Raw genomic sequence first — 18,694 nt, 5'->3', positions numbered from 1 at the left:
AAGCGGATGGGGTGGATGAAATTAAGTCGGAACTCATCAAATACAGTGGAATACCAGGTCTTAAATGGCTACACAGGATAATTGAAATGGCATGGGAGTCGGGGACAGGTTCCATCAGACTGGACGAAATCAGTAGTCACACCGATCTGTAAACATGGTAACAGAAGATTGTAACAACTACAGAGGTATATCTTTAATCAGCGTTGTGGGTAGATTTTTCTCAGATATTATTGAAAGGAAAGTACGAGTATTAGTTGAGGACCAATTGGATGAAAATCAGTGTGGGTTTAGGCCTCTTAGAGGTTGCCAGGACCAGATCTTTAGCTTACGGCAAATAATGGAGAAGTGTTACGAGTGGAATAGGTAATTGTATCTATGCTTTATAGATCTAGAAAAGGCGTATGACCCGGTTACTAGGAGGAAGTTATTGTCTGTTCTACGAGATTATGGTATAGGAGGCAAATTTTTCCGAGCAATTAAAGGTCTTTACATAGTCAGGCAGCACTGATGACTTAGCCGTGATGGCAAATTCGATTGAATGTTTGCAAAGTAATATTTCAGAGCTAGATCAAAAATGTAAGGACTATGGTATGAAGATTAGCATCTCCAAAACGAAAGTAATGTCAGTGGCTGATAGATATAAACGGATTGAGTGCCAAGTAGGAGGAACAAAGTTAGAACGGGTGGACGGTTTCAAGTACTTATGATGCATATTCTCACTGGATGGCAACATAGTGAAAGAACTGGAAGCGAGGTGTAGCAAAGCTAATGCAGTGAGCTCTCAGCTACTATCTACTCTCTTCTGCAAGAAGGAAGTCAGTACCAAGACTGACTTATCTGTGCACTGTTTAATCTTTCGACTAACTTTGTTGTATGGGAGCGAAAGCTGGGTGGATTCAGGTTACCTTAATGATAAGGTTGAGGTTACAGATATGGAAGTAGCTAGAATGATTGCAGGTGCTAGTAGATGGGAACAATGGCAGGAGGGTGTCCACAATGAGGAAATAAAAAACCTGGGAATGAACTATATAGATGTAGCAGTCAGGGAGAACAGGCTTAGATGGTGGGTTCATGTTACATGGGGGAAGCAAGGTTATCCAAGAGACTCATTGGTACAGCAGAAGAGAGTAGGAGGAGTTGGGGGTAGACCAAGGAGAAGGTACCTGGATTCGGTTAAGAATGATTTTGAAGTAATAGGCTTAACATCGGAAGAGGCACCAATTTTAGCACTGAATAGGGGATTATGGGAGAATTTTGTAAGGGGGACTATGCTCGAGACTTAACGCTGAAAGGCATAATCAGTCTTAAATGATGAGTAAATAATGAAAATATGGAATTAACTAAACTTCATATAAATGCACTTCATTTTTTCATTATATTACCTCTCAAATGTAATAACGTGACCAACGATGAGGAAGTATAGATAAGAAAGTAATAGCGAGATTCGAACCGTCACTTCATGCAGACGTGCCAAAGTTAACAGCTTTTTTATCTCGTTTTTGTTATTGTTCGTTGCATTTATTCGGCGCGGACGTCGCTCGACACCCGGTGAAGTTAATTGTCGATCCGTTCACTCCGTTTTTTTTTTATTGCAGTAAGCAGGCAGCTCTGACCTAACACACTGAGCTTCTGTGCCGACATCCGCTAGACCACATTAACTTTTAACTACCTAGAATGAGATTTTCACTCTGCAGCAGAGTGTGCGCTGATATGAAACTTCCTGGCAGATTAAAACTGCCCGCGAAAGGCAAAGGTCCCGAGTTCGAGTCTTGTTACTCCCTGTCTCTCTACATAGACCCATCAGTTGCATAATAGACGTGTAAAATCTCTCTTGCGGTTTTCTCGGAATTGCCAAAATAGTGCTCCTTACTAATTGCACGTTATCTTCTTTTAATGGCCTGCTAAAGTTGTATAAAGTGTGAAGTAAATCCGCGATCCCAACGTCGTGGTCTCCCATTGTAAGTAACAATAGTTTACCTTCGAATGGGCGCGCTCAAGTATGAAGTGCGCCAACCACAAACATTGTCGTCTTGTACCGTCCCATTGTTTTACAATCCCAAACCCGTGCTTGTTTCTTCAGTTAACAGTGGTAAGCTCCGCTGCCTTACGATCCATGCAAGAAAACGACCGAGATTCAGAGCTAACAGCGTAATTCCACAACGAGGCAGTTGTCTACGATATGATTAGCAATCTAATAAGCGGTGGGCTGGGACCTGCTGCAACGGCACTGTTTCATGTGTGGAGTAGATCATTACTGTGGGGCTGTATTTCTACATGGATACTCTGCAAATCACATTTAAGTGCCTGGCAGAGGGTTCATCAAACCAGCTTCACAATTCTGTTCTTCCAATCTCGTATAGCGCGCAGAAAGAATGAACACCTGTATCTTTCCGTACGAACTGTGATTTTCCTAATTTTATCGTGGTGATCGTTCCTCCCTATGTAGGTCGGTGTCAACAAAATATTTTCGCATTTGGAAGAGAAAGTTTGTGATTGGAATTACGTGAGAAGATTCCGACACAACGATAAACTCCTTCCTTTTAATGATGCCCAGCCCAAATCCTGTATTATTTCTGTGATACACACTCCCATACTTCGTGATGATAAACGTGCTACCTCACTTTGAACTTTTTCGATGTACTCCGTCAGTCCTATCTGGTAAGAATCCCACACCGCGCAGCAGTATTCTAGAAGAGGACGGACAAGCGTACTGCAGGCAGCCCCCTAATAGATGTTACATTTTTCGAGTGTCCTGCCAATAAAACGCCGTCTTTGGTTAGCCTTCCCCACAACATTTTCTATGCCTCCCTTCCAATTTAAATTGTTTTTAATTGTAATACCTAGGTATTTAGTTGAATTTAAGGCTCTTAGACTTGACTGATTTATCGTGTAACCGAAGTTCCTATTAGCACTCATGTGGATGACCTCACTTTTCGTTATTCAGGGTCAACTACCAATTTTTCACCATTCAGACGTGTTTTGAAAATAGTTTTGCAGTTTGTTTTGATCTCCTGATGACTTAATTAGTCGATAAACGACAGCGTCCTCTGCAAACAACCGAGGACGGCTGCTCAGATTGTCTCCCAAATCGTTTATGTAGATAAGGAACAGCGACCTGTAACGCTACCTTGAGAAGAGTGATATAATGAATGATTTTATTTTATTGTTTCATGAAATAGTAGTCTAGCTCTTATAATGTAGCTATTTTATCGTCGCTTAATGAAATAGATGAATGATTTTGCTCATACGTGTTTACCTTAGTAACGGAAAGACAGCTGTTCTTTACAAGTAAGCCACGCGACCGCTCGTGTTACAGAAAAGCAGCGGTCCCCACTCTAAGGTTAAGAACAACAATTTGGAATTGCATATTCTCAGGGCAGCTGTGTTGCGGTGGCCTGTTTAAGGCCGTCGTCAAATTTTATGTTATTTGGATATTGAATTTGTCTACGAGACTTCATGTACTTCCGGTTTAGTTTTTATTCGTCGATTTTCCACCTGTATTCCACACTGATTACAGGAGTGGAGGGGTTGAATGTGACAATGTAGGTAATCCGCCCTTTAACGTTTCCTCCTTGTATTTTCCAATAAATGGATCTGGTCTTGAAGAGGGGGACTCCGTTTCACTGGGATGAGAACAAGAGCTTTCTTACGTTTTGGAAGAGCTGCCGTACGTTTAGAGTGGAGGGTCACGCTAATGGGGTGGACAGACAGACAAGCCTTTACAGGGATTGTTGTCCTGGTTCAGCTTCAACGGACTGTGTCGCGGAACGGAAGTGGTATCCTCAGTAGCGAAACTGATGGAAGGGGAGAGGCTGACAGACACGTTATGGGACCAAACTGCGAGGTAAGCTGCCCCGCGATTCCGAAGCTAGTCACAGAAGAGTTTCAGCTAAAAGTCTACGGATGCAGTCTGGGGAGTCAAATTATAAAATAATGAACATTAAACACAGTGGGAGACAAAAGGGGGAAAAAAAGGGGGCTGTCATGGAGTCACAGACCTTGCAGACCGGAAAAGAAGTTCCAACCACAAAAAACCTGCCCCTGCTCCAAGACTAAAGCAGAACCTCAAATCTGGAAATAACCACTTTCACGGAGGAAGCTGCGGAGCAGTTCAGCCATCCTTGCATCGTCTGCTAATTATAAATTTAAGGAATCGGGAAGGATATCCGTAGCACGAATGGCCGAAAGAATGGGACATTGCACCAATATGTGAAATACCATCAGTCTGGCTCCACAACCACATTGTGCGGGTGGGTCATTCGAGGTACTGGGCACTAAACTTTGAATAGTTTGCCTCGAGCCCCCACGTGCTATGGCACGAAAATATATGTTTGTTGCACTCAGCTTAACTGAGCGGCCCAAAGATATAGCTGGTCTCAATGTTTGGCTACGGTTTTCGTCGTAGGGTGTCAGCCCATCTGTCGCAAACTCAATTTTTAAGCTAAAATAAAATATAAAAATGCAGGCAGGTATTGCGGTGAAACTTAAAATGTTGAGTAACGGTGACTTAAAATTTGAATAAGTAGATATTTCTATTTTTCAATGTAATCACTAAACACTTCAAATGCAGTATGAGGAGCTTTTACATAATGGCGTTCTTTAACAACTGATGCTACAACACATCACTATAAAATTCGTATGTCACGATCACGGCACTCGACAGTGTTAATTTACAAAAAAACACTTGTCTGCTGTCTCACCACTTTATTGCGCTCCACGTGATCGCTTTTGAACGTCACTATATACGTACTTACCCATGAACGTGGCTAACAGCACGCTACTACCCCCAGATGCGTGGCACGTCCGGCTCTTAGCGTTGCTAGTAAGTCCTCAAAGATGGCCACCCTATCCATCCCCGAAACGACTGCCTAACTCAAAACTGTTTGAAAAAATTAAGAATATTCGAAACAAAAACATATGATGTATTGAAAAATATGGAAATTTTCCGGGAAATAGTCCAATTTTTTGTATCTGCCACAGTTTTTCCACAAATGTTCTTATGGCGTGATTTTTCTTTTCGTGGATTTGTTTATACTGAACGTAAATAAATAAAAATACACAATTATTTATCTACTTCTTTAGAACACTGCCGCTAGTTTCATCTCTAAATTTATTACAAAGAAAAAAAAAATTGTCGAATCAGATATTCCGACCTCTCATTCAAAAAATTGTACACGCTATACTAAATCTGCTACGATTACTCGATGCAGCTCTACTAGCCACAGATTTACAGAGTACTCGTGTAGATGTCTATGCGTATGCTGTAGCACATGCTCAGTGTGGTCTAGCGAAAGGGTCCGACTGTTCATCAAAAACAACTTTAGTGCAGTGTTTAATCCCAACCACCGCTTAAATTTCCAATCAGAAACAGCAATGATGGTCGAAGATTTTCTGTATTAAGAGTCTCTTTCTGCCAAAGACTTCAGAGGATCGAGGATAGAAGATCCGGGCACCAGCTTTCTATTGGATTGGTCCCCAGAAGTCAGAAAATTCAGTTGCTATCGACGGCATGATGTTGAGTGCAACGGAAACCACTAAATACAATGTGTATCCACAGGAAATCTGGCCTTTAGTAGCAAAGTGCGTGATCTCTACATTACCCTAAAATTTCTGATTTGTAGCCAAGGCTGATCTCCGAAAGGGAATTGCAAATTGCGAGGTAATCATATGGAAAAAAAGATGAAATAACTAATGAAAGGGTAACGTACGAGTCGTAGCGTCTATTGTGAAGTTTGAATGCGCTTGGGAAGCAAGAAAAAAAAAATTGAAGACTGGCGACAAAAGGCAGCCATTCCTCAGTATTAAACCTTCGTTTCCAGTTTAAATGTGTGCAGTAATATTTTAATCGCGTGTTAGGCTTGCAGGGCAAAGTTTCCTGACTATGGGCACTATCTCCAACCATCAGAAGTTTTTTTAAATTTATTATTTCAGATTAGTACTGATAGTTAAAAGATAATTTAACACACAAGGTAAAGCTCGCACTACAACAGACCAGAACAGTTTTAAGTGTTCTGATATTTATACTGTAATGTCATTGAGTTAAGCACAAATTCACAATGGGTAAAAATTTCTTTGCAAAAACAGACCATGTGATAGGATAGCAGCAATCGGTGATTTTACAATGTTACTGATAATCCATCTTGAATGCAAAATTTATTGATATGACCGGTTTCGGTTCATCCAGACCCATCTTCAGATCTGCTATTTCTGTTACAGGAGTAACCCGTCCAAATCCACCAACTTGCAAATGCTAAGTCACATCACGTGTGACGTAGCATGTGAAAGTCGCTGAATTTGGACGGGTTACTCCTGTAACAGAAATATCAGATCTGAAGATGGTTCTGGATGAACCGAAACCGGTCACATCAATAAAAATTTTTGCAATCAAGATGGATTATAAGTAACATTGTATAAAATTGCTTTATCTCAAGACTATACTAGGAGTGTGAATTAAAATACAGGAGAAGGTGCACGGTGCGCAGTCTTATACAGGTGTACTTTACTTTTCACAGTTTAAGCGGTGGTTTAATGTATCGCTCCAGCTTTTTCAGCGGAAATGAGCTATTGTATAGGCACCTTTTCAGATAGCCTTTATGAGCTACACTGAAACCATCTCAGGTTGCGCCCGCAGTTACTATTCTGGAGAAAAGTGTGTAGACCAGCATAATTTTGAAGTCAATAAGTTAAAAATTTAACATTCTAAATGCTTGCCATACCAAGACTCAAACTGATGACTGTGACGGTCTTTCGCTGCCTCGTGCTCTACCACCAGATCCAGTACTGAACTATAATGATCTGCAATGTTGTACAGTACAAAAGGTGATGCGAAACGTTACTATAAACATCGAATTGTTACATTAAGCAAGAAATTTAAAATGGAGACAATGCCAGAGTACATTTACAATAATCTCTTGCAGAAGATTCTTTGAGCCATGTTTGTTATATAAACTATTTTTATGTTGACATTAAAAACGGCCACATTACTATTCCTAAAATAATTGCAGGTATATTATGTATGTTGAAATTTGTTTTGGATTAAAATTATTTGACCAAATTTTTGTTCAACCGCACCTAATAACATTACACGTTAAGCTTAATTCATATCCAAGCACGACTACCAATCAACTACCCATCTTAGTACCTCTCCTACAACCAAACTTGGAAAGTTTGGCGTACCTTGTGTCACTAACACCATTGGAATAAATGCTGCGGATAAATTGCTTAGCCACATTCAGCTGACTGCAAATGAATTTTCTCTCAGAGTCCCGGGCTGTCACCAATTTTCTGCTGTCCATCACATACTGACGATTTAAAAGTACCGCACCGGGATACCCCAGCGCAGTTTCACGTAATGTGAAAAGAGCTGTACACCAGGATAAGGAACTAACATCCCACTGCAAACGCTTATGTTAGAGTGTTCGAGTTAATATCTAGTTTATAAAACGTGTTCCTATGCCTGACCGCAGAAACACTAGTGACTAATATTCATTGAAACGTTTGCAACTTGTAGGAGAAACCAGAGTGCAGTTTTAATAGTTAGGCCATGAAGGGGTAATCTTATTTGACAAGCGAGTCTGATAGATTTGTACCCTGTTCTCAATGTTATTCCATGAGCAAACTGAGGAAAGTGAATTGAAGTTCAGGAATAAGAAAATTAGATTAGCCGATGACAATGTAAGGACTTGACCGGAATGGATAGCGTCTCGAAAACATGTAACGAAAGTAAAAGAGCAATGGAGTGCAATATAAATAAGGCGATACTGAGACATCACGAAATTTGAAACTAAATGAATCAGCGAAATAACTGATGGCTGAATTAGGAAGTAGAATTAAAACGCAATAGCAAGAAGAAAGTTTCAGGGGAAAAATGGAATTTTTAGTATCTGATACCTATTTAAGAGGAAGTCTTTTTTGAAGCTATTTTCTATAGCGTAGCACTAAACGGAAGTAAAACGTGGGCAATATGCTGTTCAGGCAACAGCTTCTAAAATGTGGCGCTACAGAAGAATAGTGAAGATCTAGAGAAAATGGTTCAAATGGCTCTAAGCACTATGGAACTTAACATCTGTAGTCATTAGTCCCCTAGACTTAGAACTACTTAAACCTAACTAACCTACGGACATTACACACATCCATGCCCGGGGCAAGATTCGAACCTACGAACGTAGCACGCGCTTTTCCGGGCTGAAACGCTTAGAAACGCTCGGTCACAGTAGGCGGCGAAGATATAAAGAGATCGCTTAATTATTGAGGTACTGAATCTCATTAGGGACAAAAATTTATGGTACAATTTGAAAGAAGGAATCTATTAATGGGGCAAATTCTGACGTAATTACGAATCGTCGATTTGGTATTTGAGGAAAACGTAGGGATAAATATTGTAAAGGGAGAGACTGACGCAAGAAGCAGATGCGAATGAATGTAGGTTGCAGTAATTCACAGAAATAGGGTTACAGCGTAATGACTAGCAACTGGATTTGCATCAAACCAGTCTTCGCACCGAGCACCACGACAACAATAAAGCTTTTCTTCTAGCTTTAACGTTTTAAGTAAACTAAGTATGAATCATGTCGCAGCGTACCTGCTGCTGAAGGCCGGGTTGGCTTCTCATCTTTCCCGTTTTCTTCCTGGCACGGTTTTCCGTTTTTGTCTGATTGATGCGCCATGAATCTGCAAAACAATAGTTTCATTTCTAGCGCTTGTCACATTTTTACACATGGGAAAAATCGTACACAAATTTTACTTTTAATCTAGCTGACTAACGTAAGGACTAGAGGAAATGGGCCCCCAAATTCTAGCCACTAAATGTAGAGATTGTCTTAGTGCCGCAAGCTCCAACAACTGAGTTACATTTCTATACTTGCTAAATAACGAAATTTGGTCAAATTTTACAGTCATCTGTGCAGTGCGCTTGTTCGTGGTGTAGGGCAGATTTCTCCGTGTTATATGGATGTATTTATCGTCTTGTGGGTATGTTCACATTCCAATTTTGTCACATATTGACACTTTATATTTCCAAGTTTGGTTTAAATTTTATTGACAATCCTAAAATACGGATCCTGATTGCGGTGACGTTCTACGAATTGTTCAAGTTGTGTGGATGGCCCGTTCATATCCTGCTTTTGCTATGTACAGGCATTACTGTTATTGACAAAGCACTTCCGTACTTATTGTGCGACTATTACTGCTTTTGTCTTCAAGATTTCAGTAGCAAAGGGATCTGTAGCGTACTTAGCTTGAACTCTAGTAATTTCATCTTCCATCATGTAACTACAAATTTAGTATTTGTTTTACATAGTAATACTGAACACTCTTCACTCGACTTTCGGAAACTGCTTTCAGGTTTATTCTTCCAGCACTTCCCACGGATCGCAGCTTAAGTTAGAGGTACTCTTTGTCTACGGAAACTAAGCACTCTAGCGATAGTTATTACCCAAGTACATGAACTAAGATTTAAAAAATATTTATGAAACATTTCAGGATTAGTGTAAACCTAGGAATATGAAAACGGGACACTTTCCCCTACATTACTCCATTTCCAGTGCGTTTCCTCAGTAGTGGTCCCTGATTATATTCTTAAAGGAGTATGCTAAAATCAGGGAGACTACATTTACGAATATCAAATGTAGAATGTGCTAGCCGAGTATCGACACTACCTCTAGAATAATGGAGATTTGCGTGGATATGTTCCTGTTAGACAAATTATAGGATTTATTCTTGGGGACCTAAGTACTATGGATTATGGAAAGTAAAATAGTCACGAGATTTGTTGGTTTTGCGAATTAAACTATCACCTTCCAACAACCTAGACTGCGTGCTACACTGACTAATTTGTCAGCACAAACTACGAGTACATTCCATAACTTGACATCCAAGACTTACTTCTTTTCGCGCTCCTACGACATCAGATCGCACTGTTACGTCCGGGTCAAACCGGACATCTATATCGTTAGGTTTAACTGACCCACTACTTAATCACATAGATTCAAACCATGATTACTCTCAGCCCTTAGACTAGGGGACACTTTGGACTTTGTTGGCATCATTCGCAATGAGACTCGATGCTTAAGTACTTTTCCGTTATGCATAACATTTTAGAAGCTTAAGTGTCTGAAAAACATCATAGCGTCTATGCGACTTCGGAGATTCCACATCGGTGTTCTAACTATTCTAGCCCACCGAACGATTTATTTAAATTCAACTTGCGGAAACTATAGCTATCAAAGTTTACAGATTCTCTCTCCCTCCCTCTTTTTGAGCACCCTCACGGTTGATGACCACACCAGTTTCAACGGATTTCTTACTTGAATTTTAGCTGCGCACGAAATACTTCAGATTACAGTTTCCCAAGAAGTAATCTTAAGGTTTTAGTATGATCAGTAAGTATTTATGTCCAATATTCACACTCTCCAACCGACTAGAGAGCTCACCTGTTTACCCGCGATCAACTGTCACCGACAACTTGGGCAGTGGAAGGCAGAAGGGTGATAACAGAACGCCAATGTCGCTGCAGTCCACCGCGAACCATAATATAACTTCCCTGCCAGCAGACACGTGATGGGCACACGTGGCGACCTCTAGAGCACTCCATCCAACCCCGCACAGCTTTTCACCGACTCAACACGTTCGCTGCAGCGATCCAGTGGACGAAAGCCTCTCCAAGATCACAGTCTTCTGCAATACATGTTTGTATCGTGACAAAACGTCAATTCATGAATATCGTAAAAATTGTCGCTAAAGTTCTGGCGTCCAAATAGTTCCATGAGCTACATAGAACAACGCACGTGTTTTGTAACCGTGTGAATTAGGACAAAGATACCAGCTTAATTTAATCATAATGACCTATTGTTATTCTGCTGCGTTGTAGTTGCTACAGGAATGGTAATTGAAGTTTTTTTCGTTTGATAAGTTATGGCGTACGAGCCTAAGAGTTTCCTGCCCTTGTGGCTGTTCAAATCGTGCATAATCAAGGTGTTTAGCCACTCTTAACAAAAAAATGCGTCGTTGATTGCTAGAATCTATTTGTGGCAAAGATTTTGTACCACAGATATTCTCAAAAGTCCTAAAATGTTAGGATGTTGATGATGATACACCATGTTGCCATAAATAGAAAGCACTAGTTCGACAACCATTTTTTTTCTCTAACGGCGGTTGAACAACAGATTACATATATATATATCTCACTATCTTAGCTCCCTCTCCTTCGCTCGTGTAGACTGCATGGCCTGCAGAGATTTTTTATTTTATTTTTATTTACTCGAATTTTTATGTTGTTCACTAATTGCAACATCTAATGTACTTCTGCCCGAAAAGCGATCAAGATAGCTGGGGTCCAAAGACTTTTTTTTATCACGCCTTTTGCGTTCTTGTGGAGATTTACACAGCAACTTCCATTCCATAACAACCGAGAAGTGAATACCAAATATCATAAATTTAGCTTCAAAATTGTTTTAATGTGGCTAAACATTGTTTCAAAATTTTCATCCTCTGTTGCACTCCCTTAGGGATTAAATTTCCAGAAATACTGAAACACCGCCTTTTTTATTTTTTAGTGAAACAGAAGTTGTCACTGATGTAGCTTTAAAAATCCTTTACAAGTTATTTAGTATTTAATTTTTAAAAAAAGTTTCACCCATTGTTTTGCCCCCTTAGTGGTTGAGTTTCCAAAAATACTGAAATATGTGTTTTTTAATTGCTGGCTGAGAAACCAAACACTATTTTCCGTTGCTCTAGCTTCACAATTCCCTTAATGACGTATTTTCAAAAAGCCTTTCATCCCCCATTTTCACCTCCTTAGGAGTGGAATTTTTAAAATCGCATCTTAAATTGCGCCAGCATAAGATCTCCTAATTTCAAGTTTCTATCCTCAGCGGTCTGGGCTAGGCGATGATAAGTCAGTTCATTGTCTATTATATATAGAGATTATTTATACAGCAGTCAATTAAAATTTATAGTGAACTATTACGGATCACGCGTCGCTTTAACTATAAGGTCTTAGTAACATTACCTCTCATTAACGTGTTAACAGTATGGCTCTGACTGTGTCCGGCAGACCATAAGTCAAATAAGGTCCGAGTTGTCATCAGTTCTAGAATTGTTTTATCACTTACGAATACTATGACTTAGGAATACTGCTATTAGAGCGGTGCGATTTTTTTCATTAATGAGCACAAGGCACAGAATTCGTTTTAAAAAAGCAAAGCTCCGCTTCATCTGGCCGCCATGTCATTCCCATGCAGTGACGTCATTCGGATGAGGTACGAAGGGGCCATTGCCGGCTTTGCAGACCTTTCAAACACTATTTTTATTCAAAAAGAGCCTCGACTGACATCACGAGACAGAGTTGACCTCGTAACAAACATCCCACCACGGAGAAATCCCTGGCAGTATCGGGAATCGAACAAGGGTGGAGTGTCTCGAAATCTGGCAGAAAACCCAGAAATACTGAAAGTATGTAAAGTACACCAGTGGTACGAAGCGATCAATACCTTCACTGCCTCACAACAGTGGTGATGTCATTGATGACAGTGCCATTAACACTTTCGCTGCGACTGACGGTGATAGGCGTCACAACAAGCCACGAGCCAGTGCGGCTGACGCTTAAAAGCGTCCACGCTCACTGTCGGATTACTCAGTCTAGTTGCAGCGTCTAACCTAGCATGAAAGCGTGTAAGCTTTTGTCTTGTGTGGTCAGTTATCGAACGTATATTGTTCGTAATGGCGGCTAATGAAACGACACCTGGACCTTCCAATGTGAAAAGGAACAGGAACAGTGTTAAACTGACAGAGGAACAGTTTCTTAGTGTACTAGAGGACAGCGATTTTCTGTGTAGTGCGGACGAGGCATACCGCGGAGATTGTCATTTAGAGGCTGCAGAAGAAATGCAGAGTGATGATAGCGTGGAAGCGCAGCTTTCGAATCTGTTTCGTGACGGTTCCGAATCTGACGATACGTATCACGACGATTGTGTGGAAATCGACGACGGAAAAGAGCCCGACCTGCCACACGGGGATAATCCAGATGATTCCTGGCATCAAGAACCACATAATATGCAAGCGCACTGATACACGATACGAGTGTACAACCTGCGCTGACAAACCTGGATACTGCTTGAACTGCTGTATAATTTTCCATAAGTAGCAAAAACACGATAATATCTGGGAAATTCCGATTATCAAAGACAACTTCTTTTATTTCTTTTGACATTGCATGGTTTCTTTTTATGACGTGAAAGTTTCTTTCGCGAGTACTCAGAAAATGCGTTGTAAAGCGTTCACTTCAGTTTTTTTGCGAAAGAATTTGTTGTGCTAAATTTGTTTTAATAACACGCCAATTGAAGTGATGGGGCACACGAGAGAAGACTCCACGTAGGGTGTGTTTCACTTACTAATTTCTACACATCATCGTCCCCTGGGCGTCTATGATAAATGTAGGCTGCTAATTCTCTCATACCAGGAGCAGACATGCTACTAAATTGACGACCTCTATGAGAGTCAAACTTAAAAATGCGCATTTGAAGTAAATATAATTTCAAATGAATCCAGTTTCCTTTTTCCTTCTTAAGAATTTCCGTTTTGGAATCCAAATTTTTCCTGAATGCAGTGGATTTGTTGCTTGTTTGAGTTGTATTTTTTGGTACATTATCAACAAATCACGAACATTTGAATGAAGCCTGTGACCCCTATAAGTGTCAGACAGCAAACAGACTTTTAAACATGACCACAATACAGTCGAAGCTTATTTGAAGTAATGCATCTAAGGTGTCATCATTAAGTCAGTATAGAACATGATCCTACAGGTCTTGACGTCAGCATATAGCTCAGGTGTGCTTAGGAACGTCGGCTCCGAGCGGTACCTGCCGTTTCAGAGCGTTACCGGCCCGCACACGCACGTTGACGGGCCGCACTGGAGAGTTGCGCGCCTGCAACGAAGCCGCAGCGAGAGTGTTAAAGCAGAATTACTAAATACGGTATTACAAATTCCTTCACAAAAGACGATGAAGTACATATTCCAGAATTCGAATCAAGAACAACTGTCAACACGAGTATATTAGACGTAGGTATTCTCCGTGTAGCGAATCAACTTAAAACACTTAAGAAAGGCAAGGCTTCCGGTTCAGACTGCCTACCAGTCATGTTCGTTTCAGTGTATGCCAGTACAATAGCTCCATATTTGACAATCATATACAGCCGCTCGCTCATGGAAAGATCCATATACAAAGACTGCGAATTTGCACAAGTCACACCAATACTCAATAAAGAAGATAGAAGTAATCCTCTGACTTACAGAAACATATCACTAACGTTGAGTTGCAGTAGGATTCTGGAACGTATACTGTGCTCGAACTTTGACAAATAGCCAACACGGATTCACAAAATATCGTTCTTGTGAAACAGACACACTTCTTAATTGTCACGAAGTAACTAGTGCTATCAACGGTGACTTCAAATTGATACCAACATTCTTAAATTTCCAGAAGTATTTTGACACCATTCTCACAAGCGATTTCTAATTAAATTGCGTGCCAATGCAGTATCGTCTCAGTAGGGTGACCAGATTCTTGATATACTGTCATAAAGGTCGTAATTTGTAATAAGTCATCGATTAACAGAGTAGTGGTATCTGGAGATCCCCAAGGACGTGTTATAGGCCTTCTGTTGTACCTGATCTGCATAAACGATTCGGGTGGCAATCTAAGCAGTCCTCTTCGATTGTTTGCAGATGGTGCTGTCATGTACTGTCTCGTAAAGTCATCAGTTGATAAAACGAATTGCAAAATGATTTAGACATGAATCTGTGTGGTGAAAAATGTGGCAATTGACTCTAAATAATGAAAAGAGACAGATGATCCACAGCTGTACCAGAAATAATCAGCTAAATTTCGGTGACACGGTAAATCAGACAAATCTAAAGACTGTAAACTGAACTAAAAACTTCGGGCTTACAGTCACGAGTAACTTAAATTGTAACAATCACACAGAAAGTGTTGTGGGGAAAGCAAACCAAAGACTGTGATTTATTGGCAAAATTCCTAAAATGGTTCAAATGGCTCTGAGCACTATGGGACTTAACTGCTGTGGTCATCAGTCCGCTAGAACTTAGAACTACTTAAACCTAACGAACCTAAGGACATCACACACATCCATGCCAGAGGCAAGATTCGAACCTGCGACCGTAGCGGTCACGCGGTTCCAGACTGTAGCGCCTAGAACCTCACGGTCGCTCAGGCCGGCCAAAATACCTAGAAAATGTAACAAGTCTACTAGAAAGACTGCTTACATTGCTAATAGGGTTGCCGGAGGACATCAAAAAAAGATCACAGAAGAGCAGCTCGTTTCGTATTGAAAAATAAGGTAGAGTGTAACATGGATATGATACACAAGCTGGGGTGGCAGTCATTAAAACAAATGCATTGTTCCCTGCGGCAGGCCCTTCTCATGAAATTTCAGTAACGGAATTTCTTCTCTGAATGTGAAAATATATTTTTGGCGTCCACATGCATAGGGGGAAATGACGATAAAATAAGAGAAATCAGAGCTTACACGGAAAGGTTTGAGTACATTTTTCCCACGCGCCTTTCTAGAGTGGAACGGTAGAGAAGGTGTTTTGATGAATCCTTTGTCAGGCACTTAATTGTGAAACGTAGTTATGTAGATGAACTCGGGTCCAATTCGCGACACTGCCATCGATTTTTCCTTAATGGGAGGACTGGAACTGGGTCCATTCGGCCTCCTGATAGCTGAACCACCACTTGAATAAGCAGTCAGCCGTAGTAACCACTCACTTACTGGATCCGATGGAATTTTTTTAGTGATTAGAAAAATTGACTTACTTTAAGACGGGCGATGCCAGTTTCTGTAGTGGCGCAGTATATTCATTTGTGTGCATGTGTTCTTCTTGTGCGGACTAAGGTTTCCCCTGTTTGTGTGACTCATTCCGTGGATGTACTGCAACTGCTGCTGTCTCCGTCTCTTGGGTGGGCTTCCAGGTAATCGTTTCCCTTGCGGTCGTCCATATTTACAAATTTTATATCGTTATGTGAGATCCATCCTTCCCACATGAACCTTCCAATTTCTTTTTGTCTTTTTTTGTCTTAATCCATTTATTTATATTTTGTAGTCCATACTGTTCCCTACCGACAAATTTGTTCTTTAGTCCCACATAGTTACTCCTTGGATCTGCCGTAAACTATTATTTTATCTCTTTCGCTTCTGCTCTAGTTTCGGCTGAATATGTGAAAATAGGACGCACCGTTGCTTTATATATGTCTATTTTCACCTAAGTTGTCATAAATTTAGTTTCTCCATTCAGCATTTTGCAGGCTTCTGGCTACCGTTACTGCCTTTGTCATTTGATTTCTCACTTCTGTGGTTGTCCTTATAGCTGGTGGTAACAGTCCCCAGATAATTAAAGCTCATCACTTGTCTAGATGACACACTAGCTACTCCTAATTCACATCGTATAAGTGCTTTTGATATTATGATAATCTTTTTTTTTTTTTTTTTTTTTTTAGATGACATATCCGAAATACATTGTTTAGCTGTTTTATTAAATTGGTGAAGTAACCTTTGTAAATTATCCTCATTATTTGCTACCGTTACATCATCATCTGCATAAAATACAGTATTTACCAATTTATTTCCCATTTGTAACCTGGTTTGCCGGCCGCGGTGGCCGTGCGGTTCTAGGCACTTCGATCCGGAACCGCGTGACTGCTACGGTCGCAGGTTCGAATCCTGCCTCGGGCATGGATGTGTGTGATGTCGTTAGGTTAGTTAGGTTTAAGTAGTTCTAAGTTCTAGGGGACCGATGACCTCAGATGTTGAGTCCCATAGTGCTCAGAGCTATTTGAACCATTAACCTGGTTTCTTTCTTACATCATCAATGATGTGATGGTGATAAGTTCCTATTGGACCAAACAGCTGAGGCCATCGATCCCTAGTCTTACATACTACTTAATCTAACGCCACGCCCGAGGGAGGAGTCAAACGGCCGACATGAGGAGCCTCGCGAACCATGGCAAGGCGGCCCTGACCACTCGGGTACGCTTCGCGGCTAATGAACTGGTCCCTTACTAAGTTGGAGTGGTCTTAATAAGTCTCATTGTCTAATCCCTTCATCTAGTATAATTTCTTCTATGAATCCTTCATGTGCTACGTGTGTATGTATCTTTTACGATTTTCATCCAGCTCGTTGGTACTCTCTTGTCTAGTAGGGTTGGAATTGTATCTTTTTTTCATATCCCATCAAAGGATGTTGACAGATCAACGAAGTACAGGTACATCTACATCTACGTACATACTTCGTAATCCACCATACGGTGCGTGGCGGAGGGTACCTCGTACCACAGCTAGCATCTTCTCTCCCTGTTCCACCCCCAAACAGAACGAGGGAAAAATGACCGCCTATATGCCTCCGTACGAGCTCTAATCTCTCTTACCTTATCTTGGTGGTCTTTCCGTGAAATGTAAGTTGGCGGCCGTAAAATAGTACTACAGTCAGTCTCAAATGCTGCTTCTCTAAATTTCCTCAGTAGCGATTCACGAAAAGAACATTCCTTTCCTTGAGAGACTCCCACCCGAGTTCCTGAAGCATTTCCGTAACACTCGCGTGATGATCAAACCTACCAGTAACAAATCTAGCTGCCCGCCTTTGAAGTGCTTCTATGTCCTCTCTCAATCCGACCTGATAGGGATCCCAAACGCTCGAGCAGTACTCAAGAATAGGTCGTATTAGTGTTTTACAAGCGGTCTCCTTTACGGATGAACCACATCTTCCAAAATTCTACGGAAGACGACCATCCGCCTTGTCCACAACTACCATTACATGCTTGTCCCACTTCATATCGCTCTGCAAATATTCAATCGACGTGACTGTGTCAAGCGCTGCACTACTAATGGAGTATTCAAACATTACAGGATTCTTTTTCCTATTCATCTGCATTAATTTACGTTTATCTATATTTAGAGTCAGCTGCCATTCTTTACACCAATCACAAATCCTGTCAAAGTCATCTTGTATCCTCCTACAGTCACTCAACGACGACACCTTCCCGTTCCCGTGCACCACAGCATCATCAGCAAACAGCTGCACTTTGCTATCCAAAAGATCATTTATGTAGATAGAAAACAACAGCGGACGTTCCACACTTCCCTGGGGCACTCCAGATGATAGATACCCTCACCTCCGATGAACACTCACAATCGAGGACAACCTACTGGGTTCTATTACTTAAGAGGTCTTCGAGCCACTCACATACTTCGGAACCAATCCCATATGCTCGTACCTTAGTTAGGAGTCTGGAGTGGGGCACCGAGTCAAACGCTTTCCGGAAGTCAAGGAGTATGGCATCCGTCTGATACCATTCATCCATTGTTCGCAAGATATCACGTGATACAAGGGCGAGTTGCGTTTCGCAGGAGCGATGCTTTCTAAAGCCGTGCTGATGCATGGAGAGCAACTTCTCTGTCTCAAGGAAATTCATTATATTCGAACTGAGAATATGTTCGAGAATCCTGCAACAAATCGATGTTAAGGATATTGGTCTGTAATTTTGAGGATCCGTCCCTCTTCCCTTCTTATATACAGGCGTCACCTACGCTTTTTTCCAGTCACTCGGGACCTTACGTAGGGCAAGAGATTCGTGATAAATGCAAGCTAACTAAGGAGCCAATGCAGTAGAGTACTCTCTGT

At 41.0% G+C, this 18,694-nt stretch overlaps 1 protein-coding gene across 1 annotated transcript in view; it reads right to left on the bottom strand.

The window, feature by feature from the left end:
* LOC126419668 (protein AF-9-like) overlaps positions 1–18,694 on the bottom strand; it is a 176,857-nt gene that overhangs the window by 44,790 nt on the left and 113,373 nt on the right. The window contains exon 3 of the mRNA XM_050086855.1: positions 8,582–8,670. Within this exon, the coding sequence (XP_049942812.1) occupies positions 8,582–8,670 (89 nt within the window). The remainder of the gene's footprint in view (positions 1–8,581; positions 8,671–18,694) is intronic.

The sequence above is a fragment of the Schistocerca serialis genome, chromosome 9 (genome assembly GCF_023864345.2).
Source record: "Schistocerca serialis cubense isolate TAMUIC-IGC-003099 chromosome 9, iqSchSeri2.2, whole genome shotgun sequence".
NCBI classification, from domain to species: Eukaryota; Metazoa; Arthropoda; class Insecta; order Orthoptera; family Acrididae; genus Schistocerca; species Schistocerca serialis.
This window is presented reverse-complemented; position numbering and strand designations above follow the sequence as displayed.